The sequence below is a fragment of the Larus michahellis genome, chromosome 11 (assembly GCF_964199755.1).
Source record: "Larus michahellis chromosome 11, bLarMic1.1, whole genome shotgun sequence".
Classification (NCBI taxonomy): domain Eukaryota; kingdom Metazoa; phylum Chordata; class Aves; order Charadriiformes; family Laridae; genus Larus; species Larus michahellis.
Genome location: NC_133906.1, coordinates 944,247 through 961,952, shown reverse-complemented (window position 1 = coordinate 961,952; position 17,706 = coordinate 944,247). Strand labels below are relative to the sequence as shown.

The 17,706-nt window shown below is 45.8% G+C and overlaps 1 protein-coding gene across 4 annotated transcripts in view; it reads right to left on the bottom strand.

The window, feature by feature from the left end:
* NRG2 (neuregulin 2) overlaps window positions 1-17,706 on the bottom strand; it is a 175,394-nt gene that overhangs the window by 6,366 nt on the left and 151,322 nt on the right. For 2 of the 4 annotated variants that reach the window (XM_074604032.1, XM_074604033.1), the window contains 4 exons: window positions 7,179-7,202; window positions 2,911-3,013; window positions 1,858-1,981; window positions 428-555 (listed from right to left, as the gene is read on the bottom strand). In XM_074604032.1, the coding sequence (XP_074460133.1) occupies window positions 428-555; window positions 1,858-1,981; window positions 2,911-3,013; window positions 7,179-7,202 (379 nt within the window). The remainder of the gene's footprint in view (window positions 1-427; window positions 556-1,857; window positions 1,982-2,910; window positions 3,014-7,178; window positions 7,203-17,706) is intronic. The other 2 variants (XM_074604035.1, XM_074604034.1) reach the window with 1 other exon arrangement.

Genomic DNA, 17,706 nt, shown 5'->3' with positions numbered 1-17,706 from the left:
TTCACAAGGCAAATATATTCTGAATATACCAAGCATGAAACAAATAACCTGTGTGTGCTTAATGAATGATTGCAGGTGTCCAGTGTGGTTGCAACCACAACTTGCAAAACCTTTCCTACATGCATCCTCCCGTTTGTATCTGTGCAAAGCATGAAAGCACAACTTAATTTCCTCCTAGTTTCCAGCTATGTCAGCGCTGCAGGTTCCTGCCGGCAACTCGCTGCATGTCAAGGATCACACCTTTCCACAGCTCTCACTAACTCGCTGTGGAGCCCACAGCGTCAATATGGCCTGTATGCCGGCGTAGTGCCAAACATCAAGTAAAAACAGAAACGGAGGTGGAAGAAAACCTTTTGCTAGCTTTGAACCTCACAGCATCCTAAGGCAAAGAGTAGGAGAAAGTTCGGGGGAAAATGGCATACATCACCTCTGGCTGGACGTTGGAGTGGCTGTGGAGCAGTGATGAGACGGGGAGCAGGAGTGACTTCCCGAAAAGGTTGTCTCGGTTTCCCTTCGGATCACATGCTCGGTGGCAGAAACATTCTTAGAAATATACTGTAAAACAGGAAGAATCACACAGATCAGCTACCAGCTTGCCAATGCTGTCACAGCCAAATTCGTCTGACTTGATCATTTCTGGTGAAATCAGATGACGACTGAGAGAACCCGGCAGCTCCGCGCCCCATGGAAAGAGACAAGGACGCTGGAGGCTCTTCTCTCTTCTCCGCCCTTGCACTTTGAACGCTTTGAAGAAGGGCCGTGGCACGGGGACTGCAGAAGGGTATGAAGAGCCACGGGGTCACCCTGAGGACAGTGGTATACCACGTGTAGCTACTGAGCAGAAAAGCATCTCCGCTTACAGGAGGTTATACACCCAACAGAGCACCAGCAAAAAGACAACCACGTGAGACCTGTCGGAGATACGAGACCTACAGAAACGCCAGGTGTAATCCAAATATTTATGCTGAGATATTGCTCCATCTAACAAGAAGCACTGCTTTTCACAGGGACACTAAGCTCTCTGGGGGAGTCAATACTTTGCAGCCAGAGGGCTGTGGTTCTTAAAAATTTCCTTTCCCTCTTCCTTCATGGCTGGGATTCAATTAACATCCAAAGGGTGATCCAGCAGCGCCCGTAACTGATTCATTGTACTCATTTCCATCAGTACTTCTTTTTGTTTGGCTCTGTCTCCTGCCTCCCTTTTCCTGACCCCTTTCAATGTCTTGGTCCAGCGAGGCACCTAAGCACACTGACAGTCCGATTGAGTTCACGGAGTTTGATGGGAATCTCATGTGACTGAAGTCATGAGAGTGGCTGAACCACCCTTCTGGATCTGGTCCTAAATTCTTAGATCGTCCTCATTGGTGTGATGCTGACACCACACCAGGACATCCCACCTTGCCCAGGCAACTCTTGGTACAGTCAGGGGGGCTAACGTGGTGCTGACCAGATCACCACGACATGCTTCAGTGTGACATGGTCACCGCGGCGGCTCTGGCCACCGCCACGCCGATCACATTTGTCATGCTGCAAAGTGGGGCTTAACAGGACAGTTTAATAAACAGGAAACATCGTGAACATCTCTCTTAGGGGAAAAGAGGACCACGCTTGATTCACCAAAACAAGCCTGTCCCAAGTGCCCTAGTCTCATCCTGATCTTCAAAGTAAAATCACATTTCCCTTCAGATGTTGGTTTTGGAAATGTTTCTATGCAGAATCTCATCTTTTTGTTCAAGTTTGTTAGTGTTTTGCTCCTCACTCCGCACACAGGTGTGTAAGCATACACATCCACGTCAAACCCCTGGCAGAAAACAGGCACTCAGTAACATGCAGGGAGATGGAGACAAAAAGTCTTACGTCAGCCATTTGGATTTCCTCAGGATCCAAACGTGGATGGCTTGGCCCATTTGCAAGGCTCCTGTTCTGATGGGCAGGGCACATGTTCTGCCGTAAATGATTATGCATTTGTTTTCTTTGTTTCCTTTAAAACAGAAAGGAAAAAAATCTATTAGGAAGACCTATCTCATGGGGGCCTGCCCTCTGAGACACCTGGGGGGGGCAGATGATAGAGAAGGCAAGTCTCGGACACACTTGATTTTTCAATGTTGTTTGTGGAAAGCTGCAAACAGGAAGAAACAACGCATTCAACATTTGCCACCTTCTGCTGCTTCTTCAAAAAAAGGTGAACATTTCTCATCGTGGGCAGTTTGGGAATCTGGGTCCAGGGTCCTGTCTCGCAAGACAAGGCCAAGCACAATGCAGTGGACCCATGTGCACCGTGGCACTGGGAGCGGAGGAGAAAAGCAGGAAGAGGGGAAGCGGGTCCTGGCTTGGCCTTGGTGGCAATGCACTTGACCTGTCCTGCATTAAGCACAAGGTGGCAAAGCCTACACGTGCCCCTGTCAGGGCACCCACTCCACAAGACCCGCCGTCTCCTGGGGGCACCCTGAACTGAGGTGAGGTGCTGGCTAAGTAAGGTGCTGTCCAGGCAGGGAAGGCTGGCCTTAAAAGAGGACCCCAAGAGACTCTTATTCCATCAAGATTGCTCTGAAAGTTCCCAAAACGTACATAGCTGAGGCAGCAGCTCCTGAACAACAGCCCAGTCTGCTTCTGCTGTCAGGAGATGAGCTGCTGGCTTGGAGGTCAGCTTTTCCCGGTAACACAGCATCACCTGCCTGGGCGAAATGATGCTGATTCAGGGCATAAGTAAATGGTCCCAGGAAAACATCCTGCTCAGACACAGCCTGGTAGATGGCTTCACTGGCCTCCTTCAAGAGACCTTCCTGGGAATATCACAGCACAGGGTCTCCGTAAAATAGCATTTGGGTGAAAAGCATGACAGCGTGAAGCATGAACACTACCACTCAGCAACCTCTGGCCAGTTATTGTCTGATAGCCACCCATACTCACTTGGTTTTACAGTAAGCTACCACACAGACGATGCCCACCACAAGCAAGGCAACACAGATTCCTGTGATAGTTAAAACTCTCTTCTGGTAGAGCTCTTCCGCTTCTGCAAATGGAGAGAAAGAAACTAGTTACAAACGGGCTCCAGCAACAGGGTTGTGTCTGGCTGCACAGGAACCAGCACTGTGTGTGGGTAAGATGGAGAACAGGGCTCGGTCCGACCTCCTACCAATCCACTGCCCGTCTCTTAGAGCTGCCCCAAACCTGAGACCAGCTGGCCCAACCTTACTCACCCCTCAAGAGACCTTTACTCCTTTCGTCTCTCTGCACCTGTGCCCTCTCTTGCTCAGTTGTTCACCCCTTCTGCGCTCAAACACGCTTCTCTCTTTCTCTTCTTTTCCCGCAGCATAGCTCGGTGATTAATCTCGAAAAGCCCCACGACTCTCCTCTCCCTTCCAGCAGATCCCCGCTTCTCGGTAACTTAGTAGCCTACCAAGGAAGTCCCCGAGCATCCCCCACTCACCACGTACATGCACGCCCTGTGATGCTCTCATCACAGGCTCTCTGCTCTGACGGGCTCAGAATGCCTTTGCCTTGCAGCGGCTGCATGCCCTGGAGCTCGGCGGTGTGCTACAAACCACCGAGCAACAGGCCCCAAAGCATGTAGGTGCTGGAAGGGACATCCTAAAACAGTCAAAAAGCAGAATGAGGATGGAAAAGTGATGGCGCATCAGACAAAGAAAAGGGAGTGAAGTAATTAAAATACAGTAACCAATTACAGTTATGGATTTTTAATGAAACCCTAGGAAGTGATTAATTCCGTTGCACCAGGTAACTCAGATGCACACACAAAATTCAAGCAGCATGCTGCCGCTTCTCTCAAATATCACCACTTGTCACGGACCACCTTTCAAAACAGAAAGGTCAAGTCACTTGCTTCAAAACCCAGCCCATGCTGGAAGTGAGTTAATTCACTCACGTTAATCAAAGCTCCAAGGAACGCTAGGAAGTCGCTTGCAGTGCAACTGAACTACACCTCGGCAGCAAGCGCAGGGCACGGACACCTCTTCCTCTGTGGCTACACCACAGCAGATGCTCTTCTCAGAGACATCCAGCAATCTCCACTGAGATCAGCAGAGGCAATTCGGTTCTCCAGCTGGATGACTGAAAGAAGGATTCAGCGCACAGCTGCCATGAGCATTTTAGTTCAGCGTCTATGAAAGATGTCCTCCTGCCCCCATGCTGTGTGTTAATGTTAAAGTTATTGGGGTTTGTGACTTCTTCAATGTTCGTTGAAATATTTTTTCACATAGATTAGGCAATAAAACTCATGCCATGGTTGCTGTGCTCAGTATGGTTCACCATGCCACACTAAATACCTTGAACAGTCTATATGATACCCTCAGTGCTCCCAAGCAATGAAATACAAAAACAGAAGAGAAACAGGTCTGGTCACAGAAATCCCTGGGACTAGACTTTAGCAAAAAAGTGAGGGGGAAGAAATGAAACATTCCAGATAGATAACTGAATATTTAAAACCAATTTCACCTTGCCCTTTTAGGAAGGAAAAAGCATTTTTTGGAAGAAAAAAAAAAAAACACTAGGAAAAATGTTCATCTCTTTTCATTCAAAACTCTCAAAATGGGAATGAAGAAAGATTTGCTAAACAAGGGCTGAGAACGATGCATGGAGATGCAAAACACAATCAGCAGATCTTGCTTCATGCCTGTGCTGCAAAGCTACAGTTTAAAGAAAAACGGAAATTTCCGTCCGTTTTGTTCGTGCTCTGGCCTTTGGCTTCATGAGGCACTCAGGGTGCGAGGGCCAGAGCCTGTACAGCCTTGGACATCCCATAGAGCAGGTTTTGGGTGCTGGCTGACCTTATACTCCTTGTTCTTTACTACAAGGAACCAGGTGGAGCTGGAATGGGGAAAGAACTCACTCTGGGGTGAAACACCTCCTTCAGCGATGTGTTTCCCTTGCATGGGTGCCCTATTCCAGGCATCAGCAACCATGGCAGACAAGTTTTCTTTCTCTCGCACACCTCTGGGACCTGGATACCAGCTGCACAGCTCTTTCCTTCAGACAGACAGGAGCTTCAGAGATTTTATCAGAATCAGGAAATCACGTCCTGTTTACGGATGGCACCGGGCAAGAAGTTTGGACCCATGGACCCATCCACCAAGACAATTTTTTCAAAGATCCTTCACCAGCTATGGGTTTTGCTACAAAGACTTAAAAAAGTCCAAGCATAAATCATTCCATTTGAATCATGGAGGAGGGAGAAATAGCAAAAAATACGGCTTTTTTTTTTTTTTTAAACCTATTACCCACATGACAAAATTTTTTGCCCAAGGCTCAAATCACAGCCTCTGTTCTGGTGATCATGTCGGTATGGGACCCTGGCTCTGGTATATCTGACTGCCCTGAACCTTCGCCCGAATTGCATGGGGCATGTTTCAGGTCACCAGAAATGCAGATTTAGCCCCTCTGTCTTGAGCTGACAGCTCTGCTACGTGAAGCAGTGAAGTGCAAGGCTCTGCGTCACTGCTGCAAAACTGAAAATTAAATGACCTGCTAATAGCAATTTAGCTTGGCTCCGAACATCTCATTAAAGCTGATGCTCGATAACACAGTATCTTCATGTTGCACAACAGTAACAGAAAGAAAATAAGAGAATGCACACTACAATTTTGTATTGGAGGAGCTAAGATCCTGGAGCAGGACTTGTCCATTTGTGTCTCTATGCTCTACAAACACCACGTCTTCATCAGCAGCATCGTCACTCTACAGCAGCAAACGCTATGAACAAACCATATGGTGCCACACAGTGCCGACAGAATCACAGTCCAGCCATGGGTGTCACAGCAACGCATGAAAGCGAGAGACGAATGACAGAGAAGAGACGACTGCAGACTGGGAACAGGATGTGTGCGGTTCTGTGATGACATTGAGAATGGATGAGGAAAAGGACAAAAGGTCAACAAAAAAGGGATGTCAAAAATCCTCAATTTTAAGGTTTATTTAAGTGTATTAGCATTAGCAGCACCACTTTCTCTGAATCACCTGACCACAAAATGCATACATTTTCTGCAGCAGGGAAGAACTGCTGGGGGATACACACCAACCCTGGAGGATCGGGCATGCAAAAATCAGAGGAGACAAGTTTCTCCAGCTTCAACTAGTGCATGTCCCTCCACCTCAGGGACCTGAGAAGACAATTTAGGATCCAGAAGTGAAAGACTGGCAGCCCCATCCCTCTAGCAAGCGGAACTGAAGCGTCTTCATGTGAAGATCTGCTCTAGCTGACATTGCCCAGTCAATGTTTTTACGTTAGGTGATAACGATAAATCTCTCCGCTCTCACCTGACCAAGCCCTTGCTGAGGTTGGCCTGTACACTCAAGGGAAACCTAGCCTCAAGGATTTGATTTCCAAGGTGCTTACTCAAGAGATACTTGATACATTTCTAAAAGCAGACTGAGGAGAATGAAAGAAAAATAATATAATTACGAGCAACTGGGCAGGAGCCGGTAATTGCCCAAAGCGGGTGTTTTTAAAAGCATTTAAGTTACTGCGGTGTTTTTCCAAACTTCAGCTTGCCACCATGATACTCAACATTACACCCTCCGCTCTCACGGGAGACTACTGACTTCCCTGGGCTTGCTGTTTTCCAGACTAACTTGTCTCATGCCACCTTTCTTGACACAATTCTTGACACAAAAATAAGTCGCTAACCTTTGGAAAGAGGAACAGCAAAGCTCATCCTGACCCTTCATAGGATCCAGTGGAGGTTAGTGCGTCTAGGATGGCAATTCGTAGATAAGCCCTGATCTTCCTAAAACTTGCCTTCCCGTTCCTGGAAAACTTGCCTGCCCGTTCCCAGGTGGTGCCTGCTGGCAACCTTTTGGATGGACACAAACTCCAGCTTTTCAGTTAAATACACAAAAGCATGTTGAATGAGGAGACGTATGGCAATTGTAACATCCCAGTCACGCCACACACACCAGGCTGCTGCTTGAAACAAAGAAAAAAGTGCTGCTAAAAATACACGTGCATTTTTATAGGTTTACATTTAGATTTTGTGTTTTGCTTTGTTTTGTTCTGTTTCGTTTGGTTTGTTTTTGTTTTTTTTTTTTCAATCCAAACATCTATCTTGGTGCCAGGAAAGAGAACAGAACAGCTGATTTTTCAATCATCCCATTAAAGCCATAGATATAATGTGGGCAGCTCTTAATGGCTTCTGATTAATAAATGAATGGTTGTTCCATACCCTTTAATTCAAATCCAAGATGCTCTGCCAATGCAGAAAGAAGACAAGGAAGAGAAAGAGAAAAAGAAAAACAGGTCTGTCAGAGATCTCTAATATACAAATACACTGTGCAGTTACAGCAGGTTAGCTTTTCCGTAGGCTCCGCAGCAGTTACACAGAAGACAGTGTATGCTTCAGAGCATTTAAAATTCCCACCAGAGCTTATATCTTATGTAAAGAAAGACCCAAACAAATTGCAGTGGAAGTTAATCATGAATTCTTTTAGTTAATTATGAATTCTTTTGAGATGAGCCATGTTTTGTTAGTACCTGATATGGAATTCACAGGTTAGGCAGGGAAAAAAAAAAATAAAAAGAGTAAAAAAAAAAAAGTACACTGGTTCTCAAACAACTCCTGACAGGTCAAAACACATAGCGACTGCATGAACCTGGTAAAAACCATTCTTTCACTTTCTACAGGCAAAATGTGCCCTGGATGGTTTCACACGCCCCTCTCTGCCTGGGGGCCTGTGCGCCGAAGACGAGCGCTGGGCAGATGGATGTGCAGGCACTTGCTCGGGGCCCCGAGGCCTGCCAGCACCATTCTGCTGCCCGCGACCTCAAGTCTGGTCTCGGATGCACAGCATCATCTGGCAGCATTGCCTGTAAATCACCTGACGGTGTGTCAGTCGCGCGAGCACTGCTCTCGGCGGTACGGATCCACAGTTGGGCCACTGATGCTGCAAGGGGGTAGTTGCCCGGGCAAGGCAATGAACCCCTTGCAGATCTAAAAGTGCGAATTGCACTGAAGGTTTCCCTCAAGTCTGTGATGTTACGAGTTTCACTTCTGCTGTGGTTCTGCGTTGTTTTAGAAATAACAAGCAGGCTGAAAAAAGCACAAACAGGAGCATCTGCTTTCAGGTTCACAGTCATTACAAGTGAGATTGCAGTTCGTCTTGCAGAGATAGCGCTAAGCAAAGTAGTTTATCTAATGAATCAACAACACAGTTATCCAAAACAGGTATCCTGAATTTTAGTAATTTACCTGGTACAGGCCTTACCTAAAGACAGTTTTTCTTACATAAAGTTCTCCATACTTATCACTGTACACAAAAGCGAGCTCGGCTGTTCCCGATCACCGTACACGCAAGATTATTTGCAGCTTGGGGACGTCTAGATTTATTTACTGTATTTTCCATAGGAACTGCTTTTTGCTGCACAGAAATATTGGCTTTCTTTTGCAATGCTGTTCAAGATTTAGGCAGGGGGAAATTAGCACTAATCGTTACGGAACATGAAAACACCGTTTTCTAAAGCAGGTTCTTCTCTTCAAATCAATGCTGATGTTTGGGGGTTTTGATGGGGGGGGGGGGGGGTGTGAGCGGAAGTTGGGGGGGTTGGTTTTTTTTTTAAATTTTGTACAATTTAAAGGCCACAAAACCTGGCTGCTCTCTGCTTCTCATCTCACATTTGTGCAAAAGGAACGTCAGACTCTACCATGCATTGCACAGTCATTCTGTACAAGTTGCAGCGACACGGACACCATGTGGTGGGCAGCAGAGAACCAGACAGAATGCATTCATCCTAAACCTCTTGGTTATCACATCTAACCAGGACCTTTTCCTAAGGCATGCTACCGTTACGCACTCCCTTTCACCTGACAGTATGAGAAATGTGTGTACAGATACATTAAATTTCATCTATATATCTGTGCTATTCATTGATTTCATAGCTGCATGCTGCCTACACTGCCACATTTCCTCCCTGTTCCAGGATTTGCTGCAACATCTACAGCTACAAATGGATGCAATTCAAAACACTTTCATGTTTTTTTTTTGCAAACTCAGAAATGCCTGCGCAAACGGAGTACCTGAGGACCTTCAGCCTTCCCACTGTCCCTCTCACATCAGAACTGCGGTTTCTTTTGGCTTCCCAACCCCACGGAGCAGATGCCAGACAGATGGCTCACTGCATCTTAGCCACAGCTTCCCCAAGCAGAAGAGGAACCACGCAACCCTGCAGCAGCTGGAATGCATGTGCCTGCCTGTGCCTACAAACCCACCAGTGGCTTTGCAAACAGAGGGAGCCTTACCCCAGCCTGTGCTCCTGCATCTGACATTCATGGCTACTCAACACTTCTCTATCATAATTTCAGGCTGCAGACATTGCTACCGTATCACCCGTAACTGAACTCAGAGAACAGGGAGCCACCTCCCCCTCCCCTGCCCAGGAGGTCCTCCCAGCCCGGACAGGTATTGCTTTCTGTGCTGGGACAGGGAAGGAGGAGACGCTTCAGGAGCAGGCTGGGATTTGGAGGGTTCGTCTCTTCTCTAAAGAGCAGACTGTTTGAATTATTCAACATGTTACAATCCAGAGGCTAACGAGATGACTCCAGCTCTGGGAAAAGCATTGCTTCAAAATATAACCATTCTGCGTTCAGCAGAGGGGTATCATCTTCACAAGCATGGGTTACCACATAATGCACGCCTATCAACGACATACCGCTTGCTAGCAAACATGCTTGAGAAATCAAAATTTCTCCTAGAGACAACAATCTATTTTGGTCTGGAGGAAAAGGTATTTCTCACTGCTTACCATGTTTGAAAAAAGTCTCCTTTGCTTTTTTAAGAGGTTGGTCAGGAAAAGTAACACATTGTTAAAAGCTTTGGGTTATATTTGCTGCTAGGTGGAGAAGGTGGTCAGCATGACATGTAGCACCTGCACTCTGTCCTGTTCAGTCAACCTGCATTTTACTCACCCTCCCAGTTAGACTGGCAGTCTGGCAGACTTGGCTGCTGGGGACGACTGGAAGCCTTTGGGCAACCGTCCCCTCTGCAGCCATTAACCACACAGAGGGAAGCATGAGGTCCAGGTAAGGCCTCCAGCTCCTCCAGACGGGGACTCACTTCACGCTGATAGAGGCGGTTGCAACGGGGAGGTGTACGGTATCCCAGGCGTGTGGCAGGAGGAGCCTTTGGGATAGCTAAGATTAAATGGATGAATCCCATCTGTAGAGATAAACTGACACATGCCAGGAGTGCTGACAGAGTGCAGCAGTACTCTCCAACCCCCACCGGGCAAGCTCCATTGGAAGCAATACATCCAGAGGCTACTAGGCAAATAAATTACAGTGAGACAGAAGTGAGACTGTAGCTCTAGGCTGAGGAAGTGGGCGTATTATTTTTCTCACATCATCAACCTTCCGTTGCTCCCTGGTCATGGCCAGGAGCTGGGCCGAACACCCTGAACGGCTGTGGGACTCCCAAAACTATTCGAAGTGGGGACTCGTTTTTTTGGAAAATCTCATTCGGAATGTGCCTGCTGAACCTTTCCGAAAATGCTGGACTTAAGATAGAACCCATTCTTCCTAATGCAGCCATCAGCGTTAAGGAAACAGTAACTACTGACCTCTTTAACGCATTACTCTGCAGTATTTAGGTTACTTCTTGTACCTAAAAGCTAAGCTAGGCTCTTCTGTGTTGATCCCAAAGGAGACGGGACTAGTAGTTTGTAAATGTTCAAACACCTAACTACTGTATGTATGACAGAAGGCTGTCCAACAGAAAGGCAGCGAGCATGGGAGAGTTGAGGAAGGGAAAAAGGGAAAAAAAATATGAAAGAGATGACAAAAATGTTTCATTTTGACACTCTTTGCCCCAGCTGCAGCACATCTGCATGGGATTCAGGTTGGATCCCATCACCCAGATTGGTACCACTCAGCTGTTCAAAGCAGGGCTTGCAGAAGAGTCAAGAGATGCATGGACCTTACACTCAAATCCCCCAAACGCCTTGAAAAAATTCAGCTGAAGTGGACTGAAAGAAAAAATTCAGTTGGATTTAGGTGCTACCAGAAGGGCGGGTATTCTGTGGACCCACTGTCACAAATGTTGTGGTGGACTGTTTTCTCATTATGGGACAGAAGACGAAGTCCTACACTTACTTGATACGCAGTGACTTCGTGACTATCTTTTTCTCTATAATGTATTTTTACTTGTTTTAAAAGATGAACAGACAAAAACATTTAATCTAAAATATCCTTATAGGAGTAACACCTCAAGACAAGATGGCTCTCACTGCGCTGTAGATTTATGGGATGATTAAGAAGGATAAAAGCCTTAGCAAACAGCTGTGAAAACTGGGCCTGTGGTGATGTGGACTTCAGGATGCCCAAGAACATCATGAAGATGTTTAGTTACCGTATGCATTATTCCCCCCAAACACGCTTGGGTCCCCCAGGGGGCTATCTGGGCCACAGAGCAAGCTCCAAGGCATGAAACAAAGTAGAGAATTAACATCTGAGGACCAGCAAGACAAATTATTGATAATAAATTGTACTGACAGGAGAAATACTTGCAGCACCCTGGTCCAGGCTTTCCCCAGGGGGTACAGAGAGCAATGCAAGACAGCCCTATGATGCTGGGGACAGAGGACACCGTGCTCATGTTAGAGGCTGGGCAATATGTGGGATCTCCAGGTATGGAAAACTTTCCATAAACTGCACAGCCATTTAGCTTGTCCAGTACTGTATTGATAAAAAAAAAACCAACTCGGTCGGCCTCAAGAGTCCAGATACATAACAACAGAGTATTAGCAAGCTGCTGTGGATTAGCATGCAATTAACTTTAGGACATCCCAAGGGTAACCTGTACTGCTGTCCAGGGGAGAGGAATAACTCTGTTATGATAAACCACAAATGCCCTGTAATTACCCAGACACACCACAGCATAGTCATCAGCCTGTAATTAAGTGGTCAGCGGTTATCATGTCATTGAAAGGAAGCCGCGGAATGTTTGTGGAATTTAAAATGTTGCTAAATATTGTTTTAGGGTTCAGATGAGTAAGAGGTGGAGGAGGAAACAGAAAGGCAGGTATAAAAAAGAAGTATTCTTCTGTTTATCATTTTTATATTGCAATCGATGGGTAGGAAGCTACTGCTGAATAAGTGAACTGAAGTGAAGTGAACAGAGAAGCTGAAATTCAGATCTAGACCTTCCCAGAAGAGCTTCAAATGGTACATTTATTCCTCTGCTCACAGGGACACTCCATCTCAGTGTGAGGAGCAAGCGTCCCAGACGCACCTGTCAGAAGGATCACTTTCACACGTCAGCGTGATGATCGACACTCCTCCGGCTGCAGCCCGGTGACTTCAGAGCAAATGGGACCAGCCCTCCGAAAAATAAGAAGCCTCTCCCCCGATAAACCTACACTGCTCTGCTTCCATGATGGTTTAGTCAGCAGCGCTGGAGCCAGTCAGTGTGCCACCGTGGGAACAAGGGATGCTGCTTCCAGCCCAGAGAGCCTGATACCCACACTGCAAGTAGAAAGTTTATGCTTCTCTGGCTGGAAAGGCTCTCTGAACGCAATTTCCTTGGAAGGAATGACTGATGGGAAGACCCAGACATCCGATCTACAGGAGATGTGTTATGGTAGGGCAGGGATCATGCTGCTGAGATCAGTACACGGATCACACCCAGTGATGGTGCAGTGCACGCTCAAGAACAGATGGTGGTTCTCATCTCGGAAACACCCGTGCTCATCATCTGCTGTTGGAAGGAATCTGTACTGTCTGTGCAAGGGAAATGATTGATCAGGAGCCAGACCCACGGCACTAAACTTTCGATGGCTTTAGTTAGGGAGCCCCGGGAGACATAGCAAGCTGTGAATTCAGGATACACTGAATTCAGAATATCAGCATCCACTGCAAGCCGAATTGACCAGATAGATAGCCTGCGACTGCAAGACTCCGATTTCTCAGCTCAAGCTCTTCTCTTCCATGTTTCCAGATGACTACACTGGGTACCATGCAACAAGAGTAGCTGTCTTTCTCCCCTTCAAAAAAGGGATTTGATGCCTGAATAACAGGCTCCTAGGGGAGCCCAAAGTTGAAGAGAAAGGCTGCTCTCCCAATGGATAGCAGAAAATGCTGCTCTGTGCTTCCAAAGCTGATCAGTAGGAAGACTCCAACTATGAATTAAAATTTAATTGGTAAAGAAACCAAGAATGAAATATGGGGTAAAACTGGAGAACATGCTGGATTACATTGTATATAAATGTCAGCTCTGCTCTGGGATATTTACAGGCAGGCTACAGATTTCAACTTTAATTAGGTCACAAAGTAGAAAATGAAAATATTTCACTAAACAAAAAGATGAATGGTGTGACATTTGTCCTCCAGATCAGTGACAATTATTTTGGGAGATGAAAAAATAGCAAAGTCAAGATGAAATTTCAGATTCCACAGAAAAGGGACAAGAATAAACACAAAACTTCATCCCGAATTTCTAAATTGTTCCATAAATCACAAGTGGAAAGAATCCAAATGCACAGATTTAGGCAAGGTATAAATGTTCCTACTCACGATGTTTAACCTTCAGTATCTTGGCCCCGCAAGGAGCAAAACAGCTGCCAACATGTTTTACAAAACCTTTACAACCAGCCAGCCTGGCAATTTATTAGTAAACTTCCAGAAGGGTTTTACAGAGACCTGAAAAATTTCATGTAGAAGAGAGAAGATAGAGCTAGATCTTGATCTGATGTAGAACAGGCAGCTATGAAATACAGGTGCCAGCACAGCTTTAAAAAAAAAGTTTCTTAAAAGGAAGAATGATTTTGGCTGTGCTTCTGTCTTCTGGAAAGAGCTGCAAGACATAGTTGTGACTATGAAGTCATATATGTGACTATGACTCTCCTGTGACCCAGGAGACAGCTGTCAATTGGGTGAGTCTCCAGTACCCACTAGAAGTTCTCATATTAGAAAGACTTCCCGACTCTTTCGTGATGTTGCTGGACCCGTGTGTGCCAGCAGAGATGAAGACCTGACTGCAAAGGCAATGGTCCCTGTGTACTGGTACTATGGATCCATTCAGGCTGTGGATCAACAGCTTGATGTGTTCTGTTCTCATTAGCACATGGACAGCCAGCCAGAGACAGCTGTGATCTGTGACTCCGCAGGTACCTGTACCAGCACTCTGGGAGAGATATCTGACAGCTCATCCTATGAGTTTGTACTCATCACCCTCAGCACCTCTGGAGGATGAGATACCGCATCCTGATGGCAGCACTGGAGTTCAAGTAGCCAAATGCTCATCCTTTGGTGCTGAACCGTCTGCAGTGACTATGAAGGGAGCCTTCCTTTCTAGCACACAAGTCTAAAAGTCCAGTGAAAAAATAATGAGGATCTGGCTGCACTATTGCTGCAAAGAGTGGGGCAGGGAGCACAGGGGTCAGAAGGCAAGTTCACGGCGTGGACTCAGACTGCCAGTATGGCTGGGTACTCCTTGCCTGCATGTTGCCTTCCCCATGGCCAGGGTTAGGGAAGATTCCTGGTTTAGGTCACATTTTGGAGTTAGGATCTCCCAGTTCTGTGGTTTCATCGGAGTTACGTCATAACTGCAAGATCTAGTTCCTGAAACTAGCAGACGGTGTGACTTTACCATCACATGTACAATGCAGTATATATATTAATTGTATCTGCAACCATAATCATATGGAGACATAGAAATATGAAGACCTTGATGTGAAAAATATTTTAGTAAGATGATTTAATGACTCATCACCCACGGAAATAATTCCCTATCTTCTCATCTACCAGGACATTCTTCTGTTTTATATAGTAATTGCGGACGTTCACTGTGCCCTCTGTTCACTGCCATTAGTTTTCCTTAAGTCTAAATTAAAACTGCTTCATATGTTTCTTTTATGTCCCTCAGCTATATTGTACAGCCTCTATAATGCTTTCCTCTTATAGATAGTTAAAGCCTAGACAACGTGATCCTCTAACCTTGATCCATCAGACAATTCCTTATGGGTGGACGGAGGAGCGTGCACAGAGACCAACCAAGATCAGTGAAATTTCACAGACAAAAGGGATCTAAAAGGGTTTAAGTCAGCACATCTTAAGTCAGAATTCCTTTTTCTTCTCAGAGATGTACCTTTCAACTACTTTAATCTCAGCGAACATACAGCTGTTTGCTCTGACATCTCTCCCTCCTTCCTTCCTTCTCCTGGTAGGTTTTCTGTTTTGACGAATGTGGGGAAGCTATCTGTCATACTGTCCTAAAACTGATCTGTGATACACAGGATAAAGCTCTGAAGTTTCCCCGTGAGACTTTGCCCATACTTACTGGATGTGGGATTAGTATGTGTCAGTGTCTCAAAGGCCCTCATCTGTGCTGCTGCCGCTTAGCAGGTTGTTGTCCGTTTGCTGGCCGATGGTAACCAACCGTCCACACACCCCTAGCCACTGCTGCGCAAAACAAACGTGCTGCCTTAGATCTCCCTACAGTATGAGCCTTGCTGGTAAACAGGCCATCAGGGTGGCTCAGACTAAGCCAGGCTTAGCGTAAAGGCAGGCTGAGAGAGCTGGCGTGGTCAGGTACCACAGGAGTGGCACCTTTCTAGGCCAGAGCAACGTTCTCTGTTGGCACTATGCATCCATTTTCTCAGAGAAGTAGCTGTTTTAGCATGCTTCGCTTTCTTTCTACAGTATCTCAACACATTTCCCATTACGTTTGCATTACAATGCACGGGCAACAAAATGTAAACTCCTTGTAAGCAGATAGGAAACAACCGCCGAGATACTTGCTTGGATTCTGCTGTTGCAAATTCCTACCAAAAGCAAATGCTATTCATCCAAATAAGGACTGAGCCGGGACAGACTGGGAGGCCTGCGAGCTAGCCCAATAATACAATTCCTAGTGAGTTCCTCTGTACCAATCTGTTAGAAAATAGCAACAGTGTGAGAACGGCATAGAAAAACCCTCCGTCTTTAACATTTTGTCTTCATTTTCAAGCAGTAGGGTATAGACCCAGAACGTCTGGCAGCTGGCACTCGGTCATATGGTTGTAACAGCAACATAAAGAAACATCCCCTGCGAGAAAATCTCTCTGAATACACCTGGTTTTCACCTTCATAACTGCAGTGGTCCAGCAGGTATTTTGGACAGAGAAAGCCAAACCTCCAGAGCTACCTGTCAAATAGACAAGGATAGCCTGAACACCTACAAAACATGGGGAGTTTTACCTGAGCAAAATTTGGATACAGGTTTAAACGGGAGAGAGAGGAAGCTGCTCCCGGGAGAAAGATACACAACATCTGGCATGACGCTGGGACGCTGCACCATCTCCGTCTCTGGCCCAAATTCAGCAAAGTATCTTTTCAGAACAGCATCTTAAATTTAGTTCGCTCTGCAGAGACCCTCGCTCAGCCCTGGGATATACCTACTGAAAGTCATACTGTAATATTTAATATTTATGTTCAAGAATCTGAAGGCTCCAATCTAGGCCTGAAATCCTAAAATACCCCAAATGCATCTAAAACAACATCAGCGTAGGTGTCATTATTTACTGTTTAAGTATCTGTCAAGTGCTGGCAATGTTCTCAAAACATGAATCAGGACAGAGCTATTTTATTTCCAGTGGAAATGCTCGAACCTCATTTAATCTGTTTCAGCTTTTGACCTGTCAGAACCCATATGGGATGAAGCACTGAATGAATTATAGAGCAACAGCAACTTCTACTGTGCCCTAATTGTTGATTAAAGTAGAAAGTAAGCTTCTGCACAGCCCAGACTCAAGAGAAGTGCCTTTCCTACTCAGAACAGCCAGTTCAGTGCAGACTTTTCTGCAGTGTTGCTGCTACGTACATTACCCAGCTGTGACCTGAAAGTGAAAACAGCTATAAACACATATGAATCATCTTCTTAGATTATTTTTATCCAAGTTCAGACAGGCAACCTGGATTGTTAAGCTGTTTTTACCTTACTGTCCTGCGGTTAAAGCAGAATTGAGGTAAGGAAATCTACATGTGTCGGTTTTAAAGTTAGTTAAAGTTAAATCTCATTCCCATAAAAAGCTGGATTCTGCAGGCTGGGGAAAAAAAAAACATGCGCTGTTTACTCTTGCCGTTAATGTTCTGAAAAGGCATTTTCCTGACACAGAACTCATTTTCACCCGTTTTGGTTTTGCAGCATGGTGGCAATAATAATAATAGCCGGACACCACCTCATGAAAGATGTGACAAATGAGCTTCATCAGGTGAGCATCCCACTGCTGTCGGCAGCCCTGGTCCCTGGCACCCTGGGCTTAAAAGCGGAAAGGAAACCCTTTTGCATCAGGTTAAAGATCAAAACAGAACATTTCGTTTTGTTATTTTGAAAAGAGCTTACTTGGATGTTTTAGTCTGAAAGAATGAATCAATGGACTTTTCAACTTTGGAAGCCAATTTGGAACAAAAGGCAATGTTTTCACATCAAGCTGTCCCAAGGGCCTCACAAAACCCATTTGCATCTTGTCTGTATACTCTGTAGAAGGGAGTCCAAGGCGAGCACTTGCCAGCTATTAGCACGTGCTAATGAGACTCCCGCTATGGCCAGTTCGGGATGAGGACTGAAGGATTTCACAGGAACGGTGGGAGAGGTAGTACTGGCAATCAGGCAGTCATCACGGAGAGGCATTTCTCCTCTGGTTGCCACTAATTAAAGCCTCTCCTGTGGCTCTTTTTAAAAAGCCTGTTTTTGAAACCACCATTTGCGGTGGTCCTAACGGCCAGG